Raw genomic sequence first — 17473 nt, 5'->3', positions numbered from 1 at the left:
AGGGAATAGAACTGTTCTAATGAGTGTATGTGTGATAGCTTTATAAATTTTTAAATACATTTCCCTAAAAGGGTCTGTGTCTCTTTATAAAAAAAAAGAAATCTGGCTTTTGCATATCTCTCTCCTCTGGACTTGAATGAGTGCCTTGTCTGGGTTGACTTGCTGTTATCCTTTCTTCCTGTGTTTTGTTATGTATTTTGTTAAATTCAATCTTAATATTTAATTGTGGAAGAAATTAGGAAATGGGTCTTGGTACATTTGTTTACCCTTAAGTGTTATTATCAAAAATAAGTGGTCAGGGCAGGCGTGCTCTGCAGTGGCCCTCACCCGTGTCCTGACTGCGTCCTGCACAGTAGCTCAGCCCCTCCTTTAGATTGGAAAGGCTGGGTGAGCGTCAGAGCGCGATTTCAGTGATGCCGCCTGCCGGCACCCGGTTGACTTCCCAGCGTGCAGACATGGCCTTACCGCTGAGACCCCTACGAAATCCACCAGAGAGCCGCTTGTGAGCTCGTCCTAACCTGGACTGTTGCCCACAGCACCCGAGGAGTTCTCAGGGTGGGTGTTCCAGCTGCTCCACTGCAGGAGCCCGTGCAGGTCTCTGGGCAGCGGTGAGTGTTCATGATTACGGCCAGCGCCTGGCCCCTCCCAGGATGCTCCCTCTGAGACAGGCGCAGTCCCAGGGGGCACATGTTCCACAAGTTTTAGGTTGCGAAGGTTACCTCTTATTTCTGCCTCTCCCTTTTTCTTCTGTGGCAGGAAACCTGGAAAGGGAAATTGCCAGTGTTTTAGATGAGTCAGAGGGCCTTACAGAGATGCCCTAGAGGCCTAAAATGGGGGTTGGGTCTCCAGGGCTCTGAAGTATTTCAGTTAAAAGGAGCCGTCGCCCTGCCCTGCTCCCACCCACTTGAGCTGTCTTATCCTCCTGGCGGGTCAGCAGTGGCCTCCTCCTTGACCTCTTCCCTGGAGCTGTCTGCGGCCACAGCCGAGCAGCTCTGTCTAACCCACGGCCCGGGTCCTTCTTCCTCCTTTATGTGGGCACCTTCTGGAAAGTTCTACTGAGAACAGGAGTGGAGTGAATGTGGGTCAACCCAGACAGTGACTGTGCCAGCCCCCAAATGCGGACACACAACCTCCCTGCACCCAGCCCCCAGCCCCGGGCAACAATAACAGTGCAGCCCTGCCTTTTTCTCAGAGGCCTGGTGGCCCCTGCATATTCCTACCCTCCCACTCTGTAAGGGGGTGATGATCATGCGCACTGGCAAGGCAGTTGTGAGCATTGAATAAGATAGATTTTAAATGCCTAATACTTAGCCTGGCACATGTGTTCAGAAAATACTAATAGGTATTATTATCACAGCAAAATACTCAACTTATGAAACGAAGCCTGGTATGCTGTATTACCAAAAGCAGCTGTGCCACAGAAATAGTTTTTTGTTTACATTTTCTAGCAAATTTGGCTTAGCAATCTTAAAGCTATTGGGTGTTGCTGTAGAAGTCAGAATGCTACAGTACCTTTGGCCCCCCCCATCTGCGGGTTCCACATCTGAAGCTTTAACCAACCACTGATCAAAAGGCCTGCGGTGGCTGCGTCTGTATGGAACATGTACAGACTTTTTTTCTTGTCGTTATTCCCTAAACAATACAGCATAACAACTGTGTACATAGCATTTACATTGTATTAGGTATTATAAGTAATCCAGAAATGACTTAAAGCATACAGGAGGAGACTACGCCATTTATGTAAAGGACTTGAGCATCTTTGGATTTGGGCATCCGCAGGGGTCCTAGAACCAATCTCCCCTCGGATACCGAGGGACAACACTACGTGCTAAAAGGATAAAATTGTTTAAATGAGTATCCACCAGCCAAAGCCTCACGTGGGCAGCAGGAGCGTCTGTGAGTGGCAGGAGCATCATCAGACTCCTCAGCCAAGACAGGAGTAATGAAAGCCCGGCAGCACTGGTGTGTTGAATTTAAATATCCGCTGCGGGTCTGGATTCAGAGCCCTGGCCCCGGAGTTCCCAGCACGCTGGTGTGTTGACAGCAGTCACCCGTCTGCTCCAGTGTGACCTGATACCAGCTCAGTAGCCCAGGGCTGACAGGTGCATGGCAGGGTTGGCTGGCATCTACAGGGTTGCATCTGCGCTGACCCAGGACCTGCCCCAGGCGTACAAGAGCCTAGCAGGGGCTAGCATCATGCGAGTCGTGGGGATCCATGAACATGCACACAGCACATTGGTGGAAGTCTCTGAGAACTAATGGAGCAGGGCACCTGGCGCCGTTTCCCACACCCCAGCTGCTGATAGAGGGGATGGGGCAAGAGGTAGCTCAGGATTGGGCAGTGGTCTCAGCTTTCTCCTCCTCCCCTGGAACAAATAGGTCACTTGGGAAATGACAGCTTGGGACAGATACTGCCATTTGTGTCTCTTCTACTCGCCAGCTAACGCCACTCAGCTTGTGGGCCTGGGTAGGTGGCCTTAAGAAATGATCTTGGTTTCACATTTGTGTTGGTGCCTCATTGACTGAGTTACTGAACATGGATTGAGTGCCTGCTACGTGTCAGTCACTGTGATGGACATTGAAGACACAGGGGTGACCCACAGAGTTTGGGTACCGCTGGGGCTGCAGGTTGAGGTGGGGTAGGCTTTCCCCTGCAAGGATCTGTTCCTGAGCTTGAGTCTTGGGGCCACTGGTGTCCCAGCTCCTCTGAGATGCTGTGTGATGTGTTCCCGTGGCAGCAGCACCCTTGGGCCACTTGGATCATGCAAGCTTACAAGAGGGCCACCCGGGGGGACACACAAAGGAGGCAGAGAGCTCTCCCTAAGAGCAGAGTAGTAGTTGATTCACTAATTTTTAAGTATTCTGCATTCTTTTAGAAGGAAAAAGAGGTAGAAATGATTAGGCATGCCAGCAACGTGGCGTGATCCTGGAGTATGCCTTCTCGATGAACATTTTATCTGGCTGATGTGGGGGCTTCTCCATAATCTAACCTGTCAGTGAGCTGAAGAACTACTCTCTGCAGCTTTTTGGTTTAATAACACTTTTTAAAATGAGCATGTTAGTCTCAGTGACAGTGTGACATAAGTATAACCCAGCATGGCATGAACATGAGGACTGAGCTATTCCTTTGAGGGTGCAAGGAAGATGGGTCTAAAATGATAAGCTTCCAAAAGTAAAGTGTCATCAGTGTGCTGATCTTTTTAGGTTGTTCCTAAATTGTTTTCTAGAGAAACCCCTGGTTCTCCATTATTGAAAAAGAGGCACAAGGGTAGCTGAAGAGAGTGTGGAGAAAGGGTCAGAGCCCCCCGTGTCCGTCGGGTGAGCCCTGCTCGGGGTCACCGTGTCGTGGTGCACACCAACGAGCGAGTTCGTGTTCTTAGATCTCGATTCAGCTTCTCTCTGCCTTTTTTTTTTCCGTCTTTCCCCTCCAGAGTGAAAGTAGCAGCAGTAGCAACATCTCCACCATGTTGGTGACACACGATTACACGGCAGTGAAGGAGGATGAGATCAATGTCTATCAAGGAGAGGTCGTTCAAATTCTGGCCAGCAATCAACAGAACATGTTTCTGGTGTTCCGAGCCGCCACTGACCAGTGCCCTGCAGCCGAGGGCTGGATTCCAGGCTTCGTCCTGGGGCATACCAGCGCAGTCATCATGGAGAACCCCGACGGGACTCTCAAGTGAGTAGCCGGCAGGGCCAGGGGGAGAGGGGCCCGAGCACAGAAGGAGCACAGAGGCCCTGGGAGGAGGAAGCCCGTTGAGGGAAAGCAGCGCTGTTGTCTATTAGTGTAAGTTCTTCCCTGAACGCACTGTGGAACCCCAAAGTGAAGGTGTGGTGGCCTTCCACCTCTCAGACTTGTTCTAATAAGCTCTTTTAATAACCTGCACTTGCAAACACACAGCTCTTTCAAGCCACTAGAGAGAACATGACAATAATTTAGTCTCCAGAGGTCTTGGGTGGAGGGTGAGGACTTTCCAAGGACTCTTAACTCATTACTGGGGTACGTCAGTGAAGATACTCATTCTGTAAGCTGCAGGTAAAGATCTGTGTAATGCCATTACTGTAGTGGCTTATATATTCTGGAAGGTTAATTATGTTAAAAAACTTGAAACCAATTTTGCTGTATTAAACATTATTTTAAACAAAACTAAATTCAGGTGCTGGTTTCAGAAACTCTTCCCCTTCCCTGAATCTCCCCAGCTCTGGTAGAGGCCAGCCACACGGCTTCTGGGAGTGGAAGCATTGCAGGATTATTGAAGTCTCCAAAGGCTTCAGCCCAAAAACCCAGACCCAAAGGCTCTGCAGCGGTCGTGTTCCTCTCCAAGCATGGGCGTGCCCTTGGCTGGGTCTGCAGCGCAGCCCGTGCCCGCATCCCAGCACCTCCTTGTGCCTCTGGGCTCAGTACTTACACCCAAGGGAGGCTGGGCTTGAGTTCAGGCTACAGAGAGCCTGTCTCCCATGACAGTCCCTTGTCCTGTTTCTCCTTGATGCACAGAAATGTTTTATTCTAGTACCTTGTTCAACAGTCCCATTTTATACTTCATTTCTTCCAAAAATATTCATAGGCCCTATATCAGGGTTCTCCAGAGAAATAGAACCAATAGGATATGTGTGTGTGTGGAGAGAGAGCAAGCGAGAGAAGTTTATTATAAGGAATTGGACCATGCAGTTAGGGAGACTGGGAAGTCTAAATCTGTGATGTGGGCCGGCAGGCTGGAGAGCCGATGGTGCAGATGAAGTCTGAAGGCATTCCACTAGAGAATTCCCTCTTGAAAGTCTTATTGTACTAATCAGGCCTTCAGCTGATTGGATGAGGCCCACCACCATGTGAAGGGTAATCTGCTTTACTCTACCAGTTAAAACATTAATCTCATCCAGAAACACCCAGAATAATATCTGATAAATATCTGAGCACCCAATGGCATAGTGAAGTTGATACATAAATTAACCATCACCGGCACCTTTATATTTTAATCCTTAAAATTCAAATTTTAAGGATTCATATTAAAAAAAGAAAGTGTTGGTTTTATCTCCTGGTTGTTGAGAATCGTAGGAAAGTGCTGTAGCAGAGATCTCTGTTCCTGAAGTGGTCTCAGTCACTCTGTACCTGCGTACGTTGCAGCGTCAGCTTTTCTCCACTGCTTTCAGGGTTCATTTGCTGAACCCTGGAAAGGCGTAATACTAACAGTGTGTTATTTCCCCCTAGGAAGTCAACATCTTGGCACACAGCACTCCGTTTAAGGAAAAAATCTGAGAAAAAAGAGAAAGACGGCAAACGGGAAGGCAAGTTAGAGAACGGTTATCGGAAGTCGCGGGAAGGACTCAGCAACAAGGTATCTGTGAAGGTGAGCTCTGGTGTCGTCCGCGGGGAGCAGGAGGGCGGCCCAGGAGGAGTTGGGGAGGGCGGCACACTCCGCAGTCCTGGGCCTGCTTGACGGTGATCTGCCTCCTACCCCTCCCTCTGCCCTGCGAGCCGATCCTGCGGGGCTTCATGGAGGCTCGCGGAGGCAGTGCTGGCTGCACAGGTACGCATGTGTGTTCCACGGAACCAGGTATACACGTGCACACCACCCGGTGCATACCTGGCTTACAAAGAACGCTGTTAGCTTCCCAGATGAGGCAGAGACGAGGTTCTCAGAAGCAGACAGAGTGCAAAGCAGCTGTGGCTCAGACTTCCTTCAGTGTCCCGCTCAGACAGGGGAGGTGGCTGGATGTGGAGACACGGGTCCATGGCTCTAGCAAATTCTCCTGCTTCTGTCAGCTTTGCTCCTTTATAGTCCGGTTGCCTCAAACCTGTGGGGGTTTTGCCTGGAGAAAGAGAACATACCTCCAAAAGGGAATCCAGGGACCCTGGGTCAGGATGCTGGCTATTCTGCAGAAGGAAGGGATCCAGGGACCAGCCGGACTTAGCCCAGAGGAGGAGAAAAGTGGACATCTCCGAGTTTAAGCAGCATTTTTGTGTTTGTGGATAGGACGGAAAAAACTCACCCAAATTCATATGACATGAAGCTTTCAAGTGCTTTTAAAGGCAGTGGAAACATGTAGTATTTTGATTGATAGCCAGGCAATCTAGGTCATATTTCTGCTCATCTTTCCACCACAGTTACAGCCCTGGAATGAAAGTAATATACTTCAAAATAGTTCATGGTTTTGGTTAACACCTATGTGCTTTTTCCATTTCAGCTTCTCAATCCCAACTACATTTATGACGGTGAGTCCTGTTATCTTTGTCTTCTAGTCTCACAGATTACGGGTCTCGGGGGCGTGTTCAGAACCCTCGAGTGTAACCCACGGAAATGGGTTCTCTGTGGAGCTCTGGGCTTGGGCGGCCGTTTAGATCTCACTTGTTTGTTAGGGAAGCTTTGGGCATGGGGAGGGAGCTGAGGGTGACTGCATTACTGACTCCTCTCTCATTCAGTTCCCCCAGAATTTGTCATTCCCTTGAGTGAGGTCACGTGTGAGACAGGGGAGACCGTTGTTCTTAGATGTCGAGTTTGTGGCCGCCCCAAGGCCTCCATCACCTGGAAGGGCCCTGAACACAACACCTTGAACAACGATGGTCACTACAGCATCTCCTACAGGTGAGGGAGGCCCACTGGTGGGTCGGTTTCACAGGCTGGTTCCACTGTGACTGACAACGCTCGATCCCTTGGTTACCTTCACACTGGGACACTTCCCATGAGGAGGGAACATTTCGTACCTGGGCGTGCAACTGAAATTAAAATTCCACTTGAAATCCCTCATCAGTATTTGAGCTCCTACTTTCCTGTGACTCCAAAGGAGAGAGGTTAGGGGGCCGCGATAGGAAGCAGCCGCTGGGGAGCTGAGCCTTTCTGATGTGCTGTGTTCTCCTTGTGCGGCAGTGACTTAGGAGAGGCCGCTCTGAAGATCGTCGGTGTGAGCACGGGAGACGACGGCATCTACACGTGCATCGCTGTGAATGACATGGGTTCAGCCTCGTCTTCAGCCAGTCTGAGGGTTCTAGGTAAGCTGCACTCCTGGGCCAGGGGTGCCCATCCTCTGGGGATCTCAAGTCCAGAGTACCACCTACATGTGACATGGCTGGAAATATACGACAATAAGTCACTCATGGGGCTTTTCACACGAGAGCTGCAAGTAGCAGACCGCGGTCTCTGGACGTCCTGGGGTGGGTGATCTCACCTCAGGAGATCAGAGGAGGCGCCTCGTGAAGGCCTCTGACCGCGGCCACTGGGCGCTTGAGCCCCTGGTGCCGGCCTCTGGTGCGTTCTGTGTTCTTAGTACTCCAGCACATTCTTGTATCCAATTCATCTTTTATCCCATTATTCCGCAGACACTTTGGCTCTAGAGAGTCTGCTCTGAGTTGGTCTCATGTGGACTAGAAGCCAGAGGAGGAAGGAGGGGATGTGGTCGAGGCCCCCACAGGCTCTGCGCCTTAGACCTGACGACAGCCCTTCCTGGGGGGCCTGTCCTCCTGACCCTTCCATGAGCGCAGGGCGATGGCGGTGGGACCCCCGCCGCTCTGGTGTGACGACCTTGCTCTCTCCACTGCCCAGCAAGGCCTTGTTCTCTCTCCTCAGCTAAACCGTGCGGTACCGGAGGCAGAGCCCATGTCTTAGGCCTGTTTAAATTTCCTGTAGTTGCACTTGACATATGTAGATGCTTAGTAAGCAACACATCCCAATTGATATCCAGCAACGAGTTTGCAGAAGGCGAGCCATGCAATACAGGGCTGCTGAGACCTCTCACTGAACCTGCAGCTGCTCTAGATATGGAAGCCGCTTCCAAGAGCAAGAACGAAAATCTGAATTAAAAGGAGAGCTGAGTCTGGGAGTACCCTGTGTGTAGAGAATAAACAGAATTGTCTTAGAACTTTTATCCCATATATCTTAACCCCATTTATTTTAACCTCATTTAGTCAAAGAAAGGAAGCTCTGATTTTTGGATCATGGCACAAGAGAGAAAGAAAAATCTTGAATTTGAGAGTAAAGAATCACTGGGGCCGGCCCATGGTGCAAGCGGTTAAGTTCACGCACTCCACTGCGGCGGCCCGGGATTCGCTGGTTCGGATCCCGGCCACGCACCGACGCACTGCTTGTCAAGCCATGCTGTGGCAGCGTCCCATATAAAGTGGAGGAAGACGGGCACGGATCTTAGCCCAGGGCCAGTCTTCCTTGGCAAATAAGAGGATTGGCAGACGTTAACACAGGGCTGATCTCCTCACAAAAAAAAAATTTTAAAATTGAGAGTAAAGAATCACTGATGTTCTACTTTCTAAAAGATGTCACAGAAATTATACAAGTGATTTTTATTTTTTTAAATAAATCATGCATGAAGGCTGAGGGAGTTCAGGGAGATACAGAGCTAGTCCCACCGTGGAGACACAGCAGGAGAATAATGGAAAAGGAAGTGTGTGTGTGTTGCTATCACGTAAATCCATCTGTTTTCATACTAAGTCCCAAAATGTGGTGTGTGTTCTACGCTTACAGCACACCTCCATTCCAATGAGCCACAGGTCTGATGCTTGGTGGCCACGCGGGCTGCCGAATTGGACAGCACAGGTCTCGTAGACGCCTTCCCCGGGAGGCGCCACATAAACCCAGCTCAGGGGATGCTCTTCCTGCAGGTCCAGGGAGTGATGGGATCATGGTGACCTGGAAGGACAACTTCGACTCCTTCTACAGCGAAGTGGCTGAGCTTGGCAGGTACGGCTGAAACCCAGAGCCCCGTCCCGGAGGGCGGAGTGTAAGACGTAACTGGCTGTAAGAGGAGAGTGATGGAGTGAAACGGTGTATCTTGCCAGCAGTTGGAAGTTATATGTATTATATTTGAAATGTAACCCGTACGCTGAGGAAGTCGAGAAGACGTTTTCAGCTCGAGTTCCAAGAGAGAAGTAAGGCCTAATGCCACATGCCATCCGTTGATGGAGTGAATTACCTTTTCTGCTGTGCATCAAGGAGGGTCTAGCTATGTCCCATCCTTGGGAGAATTCAGAGAAAGAGTCACCCTAACCGTTTCTTGTAGAACTTAATTCTCCCATGAAGCCCGGTTGAGAAAAGCTGAAGGTGTCTTCGGGTTTCAGCTGTACGTGGAGGTTTAGGTGGAGTGGAGGGCACTCCTGCACACCTGAGAGAGGGGTGTCAGCACAGAGGGGCTGTTTCTCTCCACCCCAGGGCCGGGGTAGTGGTTCAGCAGTGCCCTCAGGACCCAGGCTCCTTCTGACTCAGCTCACTGTCCATCCACACAGCACTCATCTATGTCTGGTGTCAGTCCCGTGTGGCAATAAGGAGGTCAAAAAGCATGACAGCTAAGGGGGCCAGCCCAGTGGCGCAGTGGTTAAGTTCACACTCTCCACTTCAGCAGCCTGGGGTTCATGGGTTCAGATTCCCTGCATGGACCTACACACCGCTCATCAAGCCATGCTGTGGCGGCGTCTGTATACAAAGTAGAGGAAGATGGGCACAGATGTTAACTCAGGGACAGTCTTCCTCAAGCAGAATTAGCTCAGAGACAGTCATCTTCCTCACCAAAAAAAAAAAAAAGCATGACAGCCAAGCTTGTCCGTTTTAGGAAACTTTCTAGGCAACTGCCCCAGCAGCAGCCTCTTAATGTTCCAGCGGTCGTACTGGGTGGCCTGGCTCCAGGTATCTGTCCACATGTCTGTGTGCCAGCCTGGCATGGCTGTCAGTTTGCTGCACGAGGGACACCAGCGCTGCTGTCTCAGAGCAGCAGTGATCTGTCACGTCACACAACGTGGGGACCGATGGGGCAGTCATTCTGCTGGTCTCTCCTGAGCTCAATCAGCTGGCCCGCCCACGCCTCACCCACACGTCTGCGGCCCTGCCTGGGTTGCTGGGCCGCTCTCCACTGGACTTGCACCCTGGGCTTCATCACGCCATGGCAGAAGCATTCCACAGGAGCGACAGCAGAAGCTGCAAGGCCTCTTAAGGCCCAGCCTCCAAAATCAATGCCCATGCTTCCTCCGTGTTCTGTGGGTGAGAACCAGCCACCAGCCAGCCAGGATTCAAGGGAGGAGAATGAGACTCCACCTCCCCGTGGAGGAGGAGCAAAGGAGTGGGCGTCTTAGACTCACCACAGTCTGCCTCCTGGCCACAGATTTATTTATATTCCTCACATTGGCCAGCCCCCCCAAAATCTCTTCCCATTGTGGCAGCAGGTTCAGGCTTGCCGTCTAAGATCTTGTGCCAGTTGAGTCAAGGTGCAGCTGAGGCTTCTGGTGTGGTGCACTGGGTGCAGCTCCAGAGACCGTGAACTGGAGACCAGTTACCTGCCCACACACGCATCCTACAGTGACAAGTCAGAGGCGGGTGATAGCAATAGACTCTCCTGTTCATAAAGGCGGGGCACGGGGTGACCAGGAGGCACAAGCGGTCCATCCTGAGTTTTTTCATATGATGGTGAAGGTTTTCCGTGAGAGCAAAGGTGGAAGCTGCCTGGCAAGTCTCATGTCACTTCTGCCACATTTGGTGGCCAGAGTAAGTCATGTGGCCTGCCCAGACACAGGGTGAGGAAATGGAATCTGCTTCTAAGAGGGAGGAGAGCCAGAGTCGCACGGCTCAGGGGCTCAGACACAGGCAGGCTTCAGTGGGGCCATCGTGGGGCCGCAGCCTCTCCACGGAGTGGCGAGGGAGAGCAGGGCCTGTGGACAGGGCTTGGGTCACCAGCCAGGGGAGGCTGCCCCCATGCAGTCCGTTTGGGGTCACAGAGCCTTTTCTCTGTGACCTACTCAGAGTCCTCTAAAATTATCTTCCCGACCTATTTTGCAGGGGCAGATTCTCTGTCGTTAAGAAATGTGATCAGAAGGGAACCAAGCGAGCGGTGGCCACCAAGTTTGTGAACAAGAAGTTGATGAAGCGTGACCAGGTCACCCACGAGCTCGGAATCCTGCAGAACCTCCAGCACCCGCTCCTCGTTGGCCTCCTCGATACCTTTGAGACCCCAACCAGTTACGTCCTGGTTTTAGAAATGTGCGTACACTCCGGCTCTCCTCCCTCCTTGCAGCACTCGGCCTCGACTTCAGGTGGTCTTATTGTTGTTTTTTCTCTAAGAAGGATAGAAATCGGGATTTTAGGATTCACAGAACTTCTAAAAATTACGTTTACTATCAGACACTACAGTTTAGAGCTTTCTAGTAATGGCAGAAAGAAGTATAGGCTTCAGTAGTGCTGTCTGGCAAGCTAGCCATCTAAACACCTGACACCAGCCAGGCTCCCGCTGGGTCCCAGAGGCCAAGCTCTCTCGGGTGCTGGAGACTCATCTCGCTGCTCGTGACCTCAGGGTGACCTGACCCCACACGTGCTTGGGCCTGGGAGCCTGGCGGGACTGGGAGTGGCTCACTAGACCTGGCTGCGTCCGATGCCTCGGGCATCTGACTCAGCCCCAGGGCCAGTCCTGCCCCTCAGGCTGGGCTCCTGCCCACCGAAGGATGATTAGACGGGGATGGTAAGATGCACCCCACCTAAAGAACGCCCTCTGGAGACCAGGGGAGCCTCTGACCAGAGCAGCCCCACTGGGCCCCGCTGTGCTTCCTGGGCCCTGTGTGTGGCCTCAGTAAACAGTTCAGTCATTTGAAGAGAGAGCGTGAAACCTACGACCCTAGAACAGAGCTCAGCTGGGGGCAGCTTTGCCCCCCAGGGGACCTTTGGCCGTGTCTGGAGCCTTCTCTGGTTGTCGCAGCTGAGGGGGCGCTGCTACTGGCATCTAGAGGGTGGAGGCCAAGCATGCTGCTCAGCATCGCACAGGGCTCGGGACGGCCCCACGGCAGACAGTCATCTACTGTGCCAGCAGTGCGGGGTTGGGCGGGCCGCCCTTACAACCTTCTCGTCTCTCTGCAACATCTCTGCGTTCAGCTTTGTTTAAATTCCTAGTCCTCCTTTTTGGGGGAGTCATTTCCTACAGGTACTTGGATTTACAGCTTCTCTTCCACTGGCGAAAGCCAGACCTTTTGTACCGTTTCGTAGTTCTTGGTACATTCGTAAGTGGAAAGAGTAGGACAGAGAGGAGGCCCCCTCACAGAGCTGCACAGGGACATGTTCACGGTGACCACAGTGACCACGGGGCTCAAGCTTTGGGCCCCTCACGTGCAGGGAGTCCCTCGAGGCCCTGCACCTGATCTTCTGTTTGTCGTGTTCTTTTTCTTAAAGAATTTGTAAGTCCCTCCACCCCCCGGGTCTTCACAGGTCCAGCCTCACCGTCCCCCAGCCCTCCGCTGCCGCCCCTGAGCCCTGGGGGAGGGGATGTGTCAGGAGGGTCTGCCCGCCCGGGACTGCGCAGCTAGAACCTCCTGGAACATCGTGAGCCTGTTTGGCCCCTCTCTCTCTGGACTAGCAAGCCTATTAGATGGTGGAAGGGAGTAGGCAGGCCCTCCTGAGGCCGATCATCGTGTGCAGAGGACAAGTCAGTGGACTTGGGGCCTGGACACAGCCCGGTCTGGTGTCGTCCCTGCCCTGCCTCTCGCTGGCTGTGAACTGGGGCTCATTTCTCAACCTTGGCGTCCTTTAAAGTCTCAGATACTTTGGAGGATTGTTGTGGGGCTAAAATGATGTCCGAGCAGAGACCTGGCCCCTGGGCGTACCCAGTACTCGGGAGAGTCCTTTCTGCCCCAGAAGCCTGATGCCTGACAGCTGCTGCTCATCTTCCCGGGGATTTTTAACAAGAACCATCCTAGAGTCCTCGACAGAAATTTCCTACAAGACCCCTGTTTCTGGTTTAAAATTTCAGTGCGTTCAGCTGTCATTTCTTTTCACTGGAAAACTAGATGGTTTGGCCTCACTATCATGTTAATGTTTTCATAACAATTACTTGGCTATCAAATTCTCCTTGATTACTCCCCATCACCAGACAAGTGCCTGATCTTCCTATAAATTTCTCTTTTGCAAACAAAGAGAGCAGCATAGACCAGCGTTCAGAGAGGCTGGGGGCCAGACCACCTCATTGCAATTCCAGACTTCACTTACGCTGTGTGACCTTGGGAAAGTTCCATACTTTCTCTATGCCTCAGTTTCCTCATCTGTAAAACGGGGACAGTAACACATTCTTCTCAGTTGTCACAAGGATTAAGTGAGTTGATAGAAAGCGTTTAGTCTCGGGCACATGGGCAGCGCTGTGTCAGTGTTTTTTAAATATTAAAGGTAACTTCACAGTAGGCAGCACTTATTCCATCGCCTTGTATGTTGGGGGACCCGGAGCTGTTATATTGATTTAAGACAATGCCGATTAATACCTGCTGAATGAGGGGGCACCGGGTGGCAGGGAGCACCCTCGGCATCTGAGCACCCACTTTGGGGAAGTGAAAACCCAGGGGGTCAATTTGATTGAACGTGCCGTTTCAATACTCTCACACAAAGGAAGTAGAGTCACAAGGTTTATGACTTACAGATCCCAGACGTGAAGGGGCACACTGAACCTGGGAGGGGCAGGCCTCCGTCCCAGGTCACGAGCGAGCAGGAGATGGAGAGTGGGGGAGCAAGCCCCTGTTACTCATAAGGGGTTGGGGCGAAGGTCACTAACTTTTCATGGGCTCGACTCTTACGTGGGTATTCTAAAGGATGCCCCAGGAAAAGCAGAGCGGAACCTGTGGCGGGCACCCTAACCTCAGGTCCTTAACTAAATGCCCAGACTGTAGGTAGAGCAGTTGTCATACTGTGAAATGCCCAGGCGGCCACTCAGGGTGGCTGTTTTCCCGTCATGCCTTGTCTGCCTCTTTACCTACATTATCTCCTTCAGCCCTCACATCACCCATTCTACAGATGGCAAAACTAAGGCTCGGGGAGGTGGTATTGCCTTTTCTCCTTCAGCAGATACCTACAAGACGCCTCCTGTGTGCCAGGCACTGCCAGGTGGCTTGGCGGGGTTGTTTCCTCGCTTCCAGGTGGCAGGGTCTGAGTCCGAGCGTGCTGGGCGGGAGCCTGCACCTGCTCATCTCTGCCTCCAGTGCCCTCCAAGCCGCCTTATTCCCACTCGCATCTCCACAAGGAGGATAGAGGAGATCACCCTCTTGATACAGTCATGCCTTCAGGTGGAGCCGTCATCCTGAAACGCGACAGAACCCTAACAGTGGGGCACAGATACGTGTCTGTCCCGTGTTAGACCAGAGAGGTCTCTAAAGTGGACCAGCTGGCACCACAGCAGGCATCTCACACGTTCCTCTCTCCGCAGGGCCGACCAGGGGCGTCTCCTGGACTGTGTGGTGCGATGGGGAAACCTCACCGAAGGGAAGATCAGGGCGTACCTGGGGGAGGTTCTGGAAGCCGTCCGATACCTTCACAACTGCAGGATAGCACACCTGGACCTAAAGGTTAGTGGGGCCCTGGGCCGGGGAAAGCGGCCGTCTGATGACGGCTCAGCACCACGGCACACAGGGCCACTCTCAGCTTATCCTCTGGACCCAGGCCAGGAGCCCCCGGGGGGATGGGACAAATATGAGGGGGTGGGAGATGGGAATACAGATTTCTAATCTCTGTTTTTAAGAGTTTGCTTTCAGTGATATAAACAATAAAATCCTAGATAAACATTTGAGATCTTCCAACATTTCATGAGACTTTGAGAAAGTTCCTGTGAATTTTGCTGGGCTGCTGTGGGACTAAGATAGGAAGGAGAGTATTACTATTAGTGCTGGGAGCCAAGATGAATACCCAGCTTCGTAAGCCAGCATTACCGTGTAACACGGTGACTTGACAGTGATTTCCAGAGAGGGCAAGCCCATGCAGAGCTGGGGGAGCAGTTCCTCTGGGTGGGCGCTCTTTCCCCCTTCCTGGGCCTGTGTGTTGTTTCATCCTGTCCTGCACTGGACAGTTTGTTCCCATTGACACCATAGATTCCTGGTGAGCATCGCCTGTAGGGTCAAGATTGGGGTTGGTGAAAATGACAGTTGTCTTATCCTGTCTTCTAGCCCGAAAATATCCTGGTGGATCAGAGTTTAGCCAAGCCAACAATTAAATTGGCTGACTTTGGAGATGCTGTCCAACTCAACACGACCTACTACATCCACCCGTTACTGGGGAACCCCGAATTTGCAGCCCCCGAAATCATCCTTGGGAACCCCGTCTCCCTGACCTCGGATTCGTGGAGTGTTGGAGTGCTCACATATGTCCTTCTTAGCGGCGTGTCCCCCTTCCTGGACGACAGTGTGGAAGAGACCTGCCTGAACATTTGCCGACTAGACTTTAGTTTCCCAGATGACTACTTTAAAGGAGTGAGCCAGAAGGCCAAGGATTTCGTGTGTTTCCTCCTACAAGAGGACCCTGCCAAACGTCCCTCGGCTGCGCTGGCCCTCCAGGAGCAGTGGCTGCAGGCGGGCCACGGCCATGGCAAAGGCGCGGGCGTCCTCGACACGTCCAGACTGACTTCCTTCATTGAGCGGCGCAAACACCAGAACGATGTTCGACCTATTCGTAGCATTAAAAACTTCTTACAGAGCAGGCTTTTGCCTAGAGTTTGACCTATCTTGAAGTTCTTTCTCATTCTCTTTCACCTGCCAATCAGCTGTTAATATGAATTTTGAAGAGAAACACAAACCAACATAACTGATCGGCTGCCGTATGTTCGTCGTGTGAAGCTGCATTCTGAGCGAGCTGTGCTCGGCAGTGCTTGGGCCTCGGGCTGCGAGCTGTGCTGGGGTGGAGGACTTTCTCTCACGCTCTGCGAGAGCAGAGACAGCATTGCTGTGTCACAGGCTTTATTCAGGTTTCTGCAAAAAATAAACTTTTTTAAACGAACATGAATAGAATTTTGCAAATTTAACATTTTCCAAGATTTATTCAAGGAAACGAAATGCCTGTGTTCAACCACTGGTGTTAATGAACAAAACAGATCCTGGACACCTCTGGGGAAGACTCACCCTCCCCACGGCCTCGTCCAGGGCTCAGTGTCCACCTGGCTCTGAGCTTTTCCAGCTGCCTGGTCTGTGTGTGTCTCACCGGGACGCCAGACTACGCTTCTGAAATGTGCATTCAACCTCAAACTTTTGCATAAAAATAGAATGAATCGTTTTGCTCTGATGAAATGTAGGCCTTACTTGTATATAAGACTGGTCCTGCCTTCCGTCTGCCACCTGCCCTCCCTCCCGCTCCCTGCCCACTTCCCAGGGCTTCCTTTGGGGGTCAGAGGGCTCTGCCCATCAACCGAGGACATCAGGTTGGGTCCTGCCCTGCTACCCCCTCCCTCCATATCCCACCCCCAAGCCGTCAATCAGATTGTTGAGCGGTATACAGTCAGATGAAAATACTGTAAATGCACTCATTGGGATTTTTTTGGTTTTATTTCATATCATGTGCAATGTTGTGGCTTTAACATTTTATGCAACTATTTATGAAGACCTCTGTTGTACCTGTAATAAATATATAGAAAAAGCACATACTTCGTACGGTGAGCTTTATGGTTTTGTGTGTGTGTCCGGGGTGGGGCGGGGGGTGGGGGTCATAGCCCTGTGCCATCCGTTCAAGGAGATTTAACCCTTCGTGAAATTTGTCGGTTTTGAGGACTGTAAAAAGTGATTTCATACTCTGAATATAAAACTGGATAATAGGGTAATGTTTTAAAATTTATTATGCTATTATTCAGAATGCCAAAGTATTATTTTTTTTCCCAAAATCAGTCTGGACATTTACTACTTTTTAGACTTTTTGACGTTCAACTTTCTGTACAAAAATTGGCTGGATTTTGAGCTTTTGGTAAGAAAATAAAAGCCAATGAAGCACTAGCCGCCTTGAGGCTGGCATCCGATGTCTGTGTCACTGTGACAGAATTACGCTGGTGCAGGGAGGCCTTTCAACAAGAGACGCTGGGTTTCTGGGCACGCTTGAATTTTTCTGGATGTCTTTTTATCTTTGTTGTGTGAAAATACACTAAAAAAGAGACCAGCCTGCTTCCCAAGCCAGCCAGACACCTGGGTCTTGAGCCATAAACTGGCATAGTTGAGCTTTGCAGCTTCCAATGTATTTTATTTATTCTTTTGTTGGGTTTTTGTTTGTTTCTTGTAAAATTGTACAGAAACTTTTTAAAAGAAATTGGATTCAAAACTGGATGTGTATTCGTAACCTCACAACTTTTATTTGTGTATTGTTTCTTTTATTATTTCAGTTAAATTTTTACATTATTTTGCATGTATATTTCTTTGTACAGAGACCTTACATGTTTACACGGTATGATGTGATGTAAATATTTTATTTTGCCATCAGTTATTTTAAAAAATTAAACATATTTGCCTGATTTTTGTGTTAGGTCTTTTATTTAAATTGGTCAATATTGAATCAAAAAGAGAGATCTCTGAGGGAGAGACTGAAGGAGAGGCCTCTCCTGGGTTGGTGGGGGGTAGGATGGAATATTCTGGATTGGGAATCCGCTGTACACAGTCAGAAGTGGGAGTGGGTCAAGCTCCTGCAGACTGATTCATAGAACCCAGACTCAGAGGCGCTGATGTATGAACCACGACGTCAGCTGCCTGTTTACAGCAGGGCTGCTCCTTGTCCTGGGT

At 50.9% G+C, this 17473-nt stretch overlaps 1 protein-coding gene across 4 annotated transcripts in view; it reads left to right on the top strand.

Moving 5' to 3' along the window:
• Positions 1-17208, top strand: part of TRIO (trio Rho guanine nucleotide exchange factor) — a 355129-nt gene extending 337921 nt beyond the window's left edge. For 3 of the 4 annotated variants that reach the window (XM_058564328.1, XM_058564327.1, XM_058564329.1), the window contains 9 exons: positions 3432-3679; positions 5207-5345; positions 6184-6211; positions 6419-6581; positions 6864-6985; positions 8606-8684; positions 10767-10967; positions 14158-14296; positions 14891-17208. In XM_058564328.1, coding sequence (XP_058420311.1) covers positions 3432-3679; positions 5207-5345; positions 6184-6211; positions 6419-6581; positions 6864-6985; positions 8606-8684; positions 10767-10967; positions 14158-14296; positions 14891-15439 — 1668 coding nt within the window. In that variant the 3' untranslated portion in view covers positions 15440-17208. Of the gene's footprint in view, positions 1-3431; positions 3680-5206; positions 5346-6183; positions 6212-6418; positions 6582-6863; positions 6986-8605; positions 8685-10766; positions 10968-14157; positions 14297-14890 lie in introns of those variants that run through there. The other variant, XM_058564330.1, reaches the window with a different exon arrangement.
• The last annotated feature ends 265 nt before the right edge of the window (positions 17209-17473 follow it).

This window comes from Diceros bicornis, chromosome 20 (genome assembly GCF_020826845.1).
Source record: "Diceros bicornis minor isolate mBicDic1 chromosome 20, mDicBic1.mat.cur, whole genome shotgun sequence".
NCBI lineage: Eukaryota > Metazoa > Chordata > Mammalia > Perissodactyla > Rhinocerotidae > Diceros > Diceros bicornis.
This window is presented reverse-complemented; position numbering and strand designations above follow the sequence as displayed.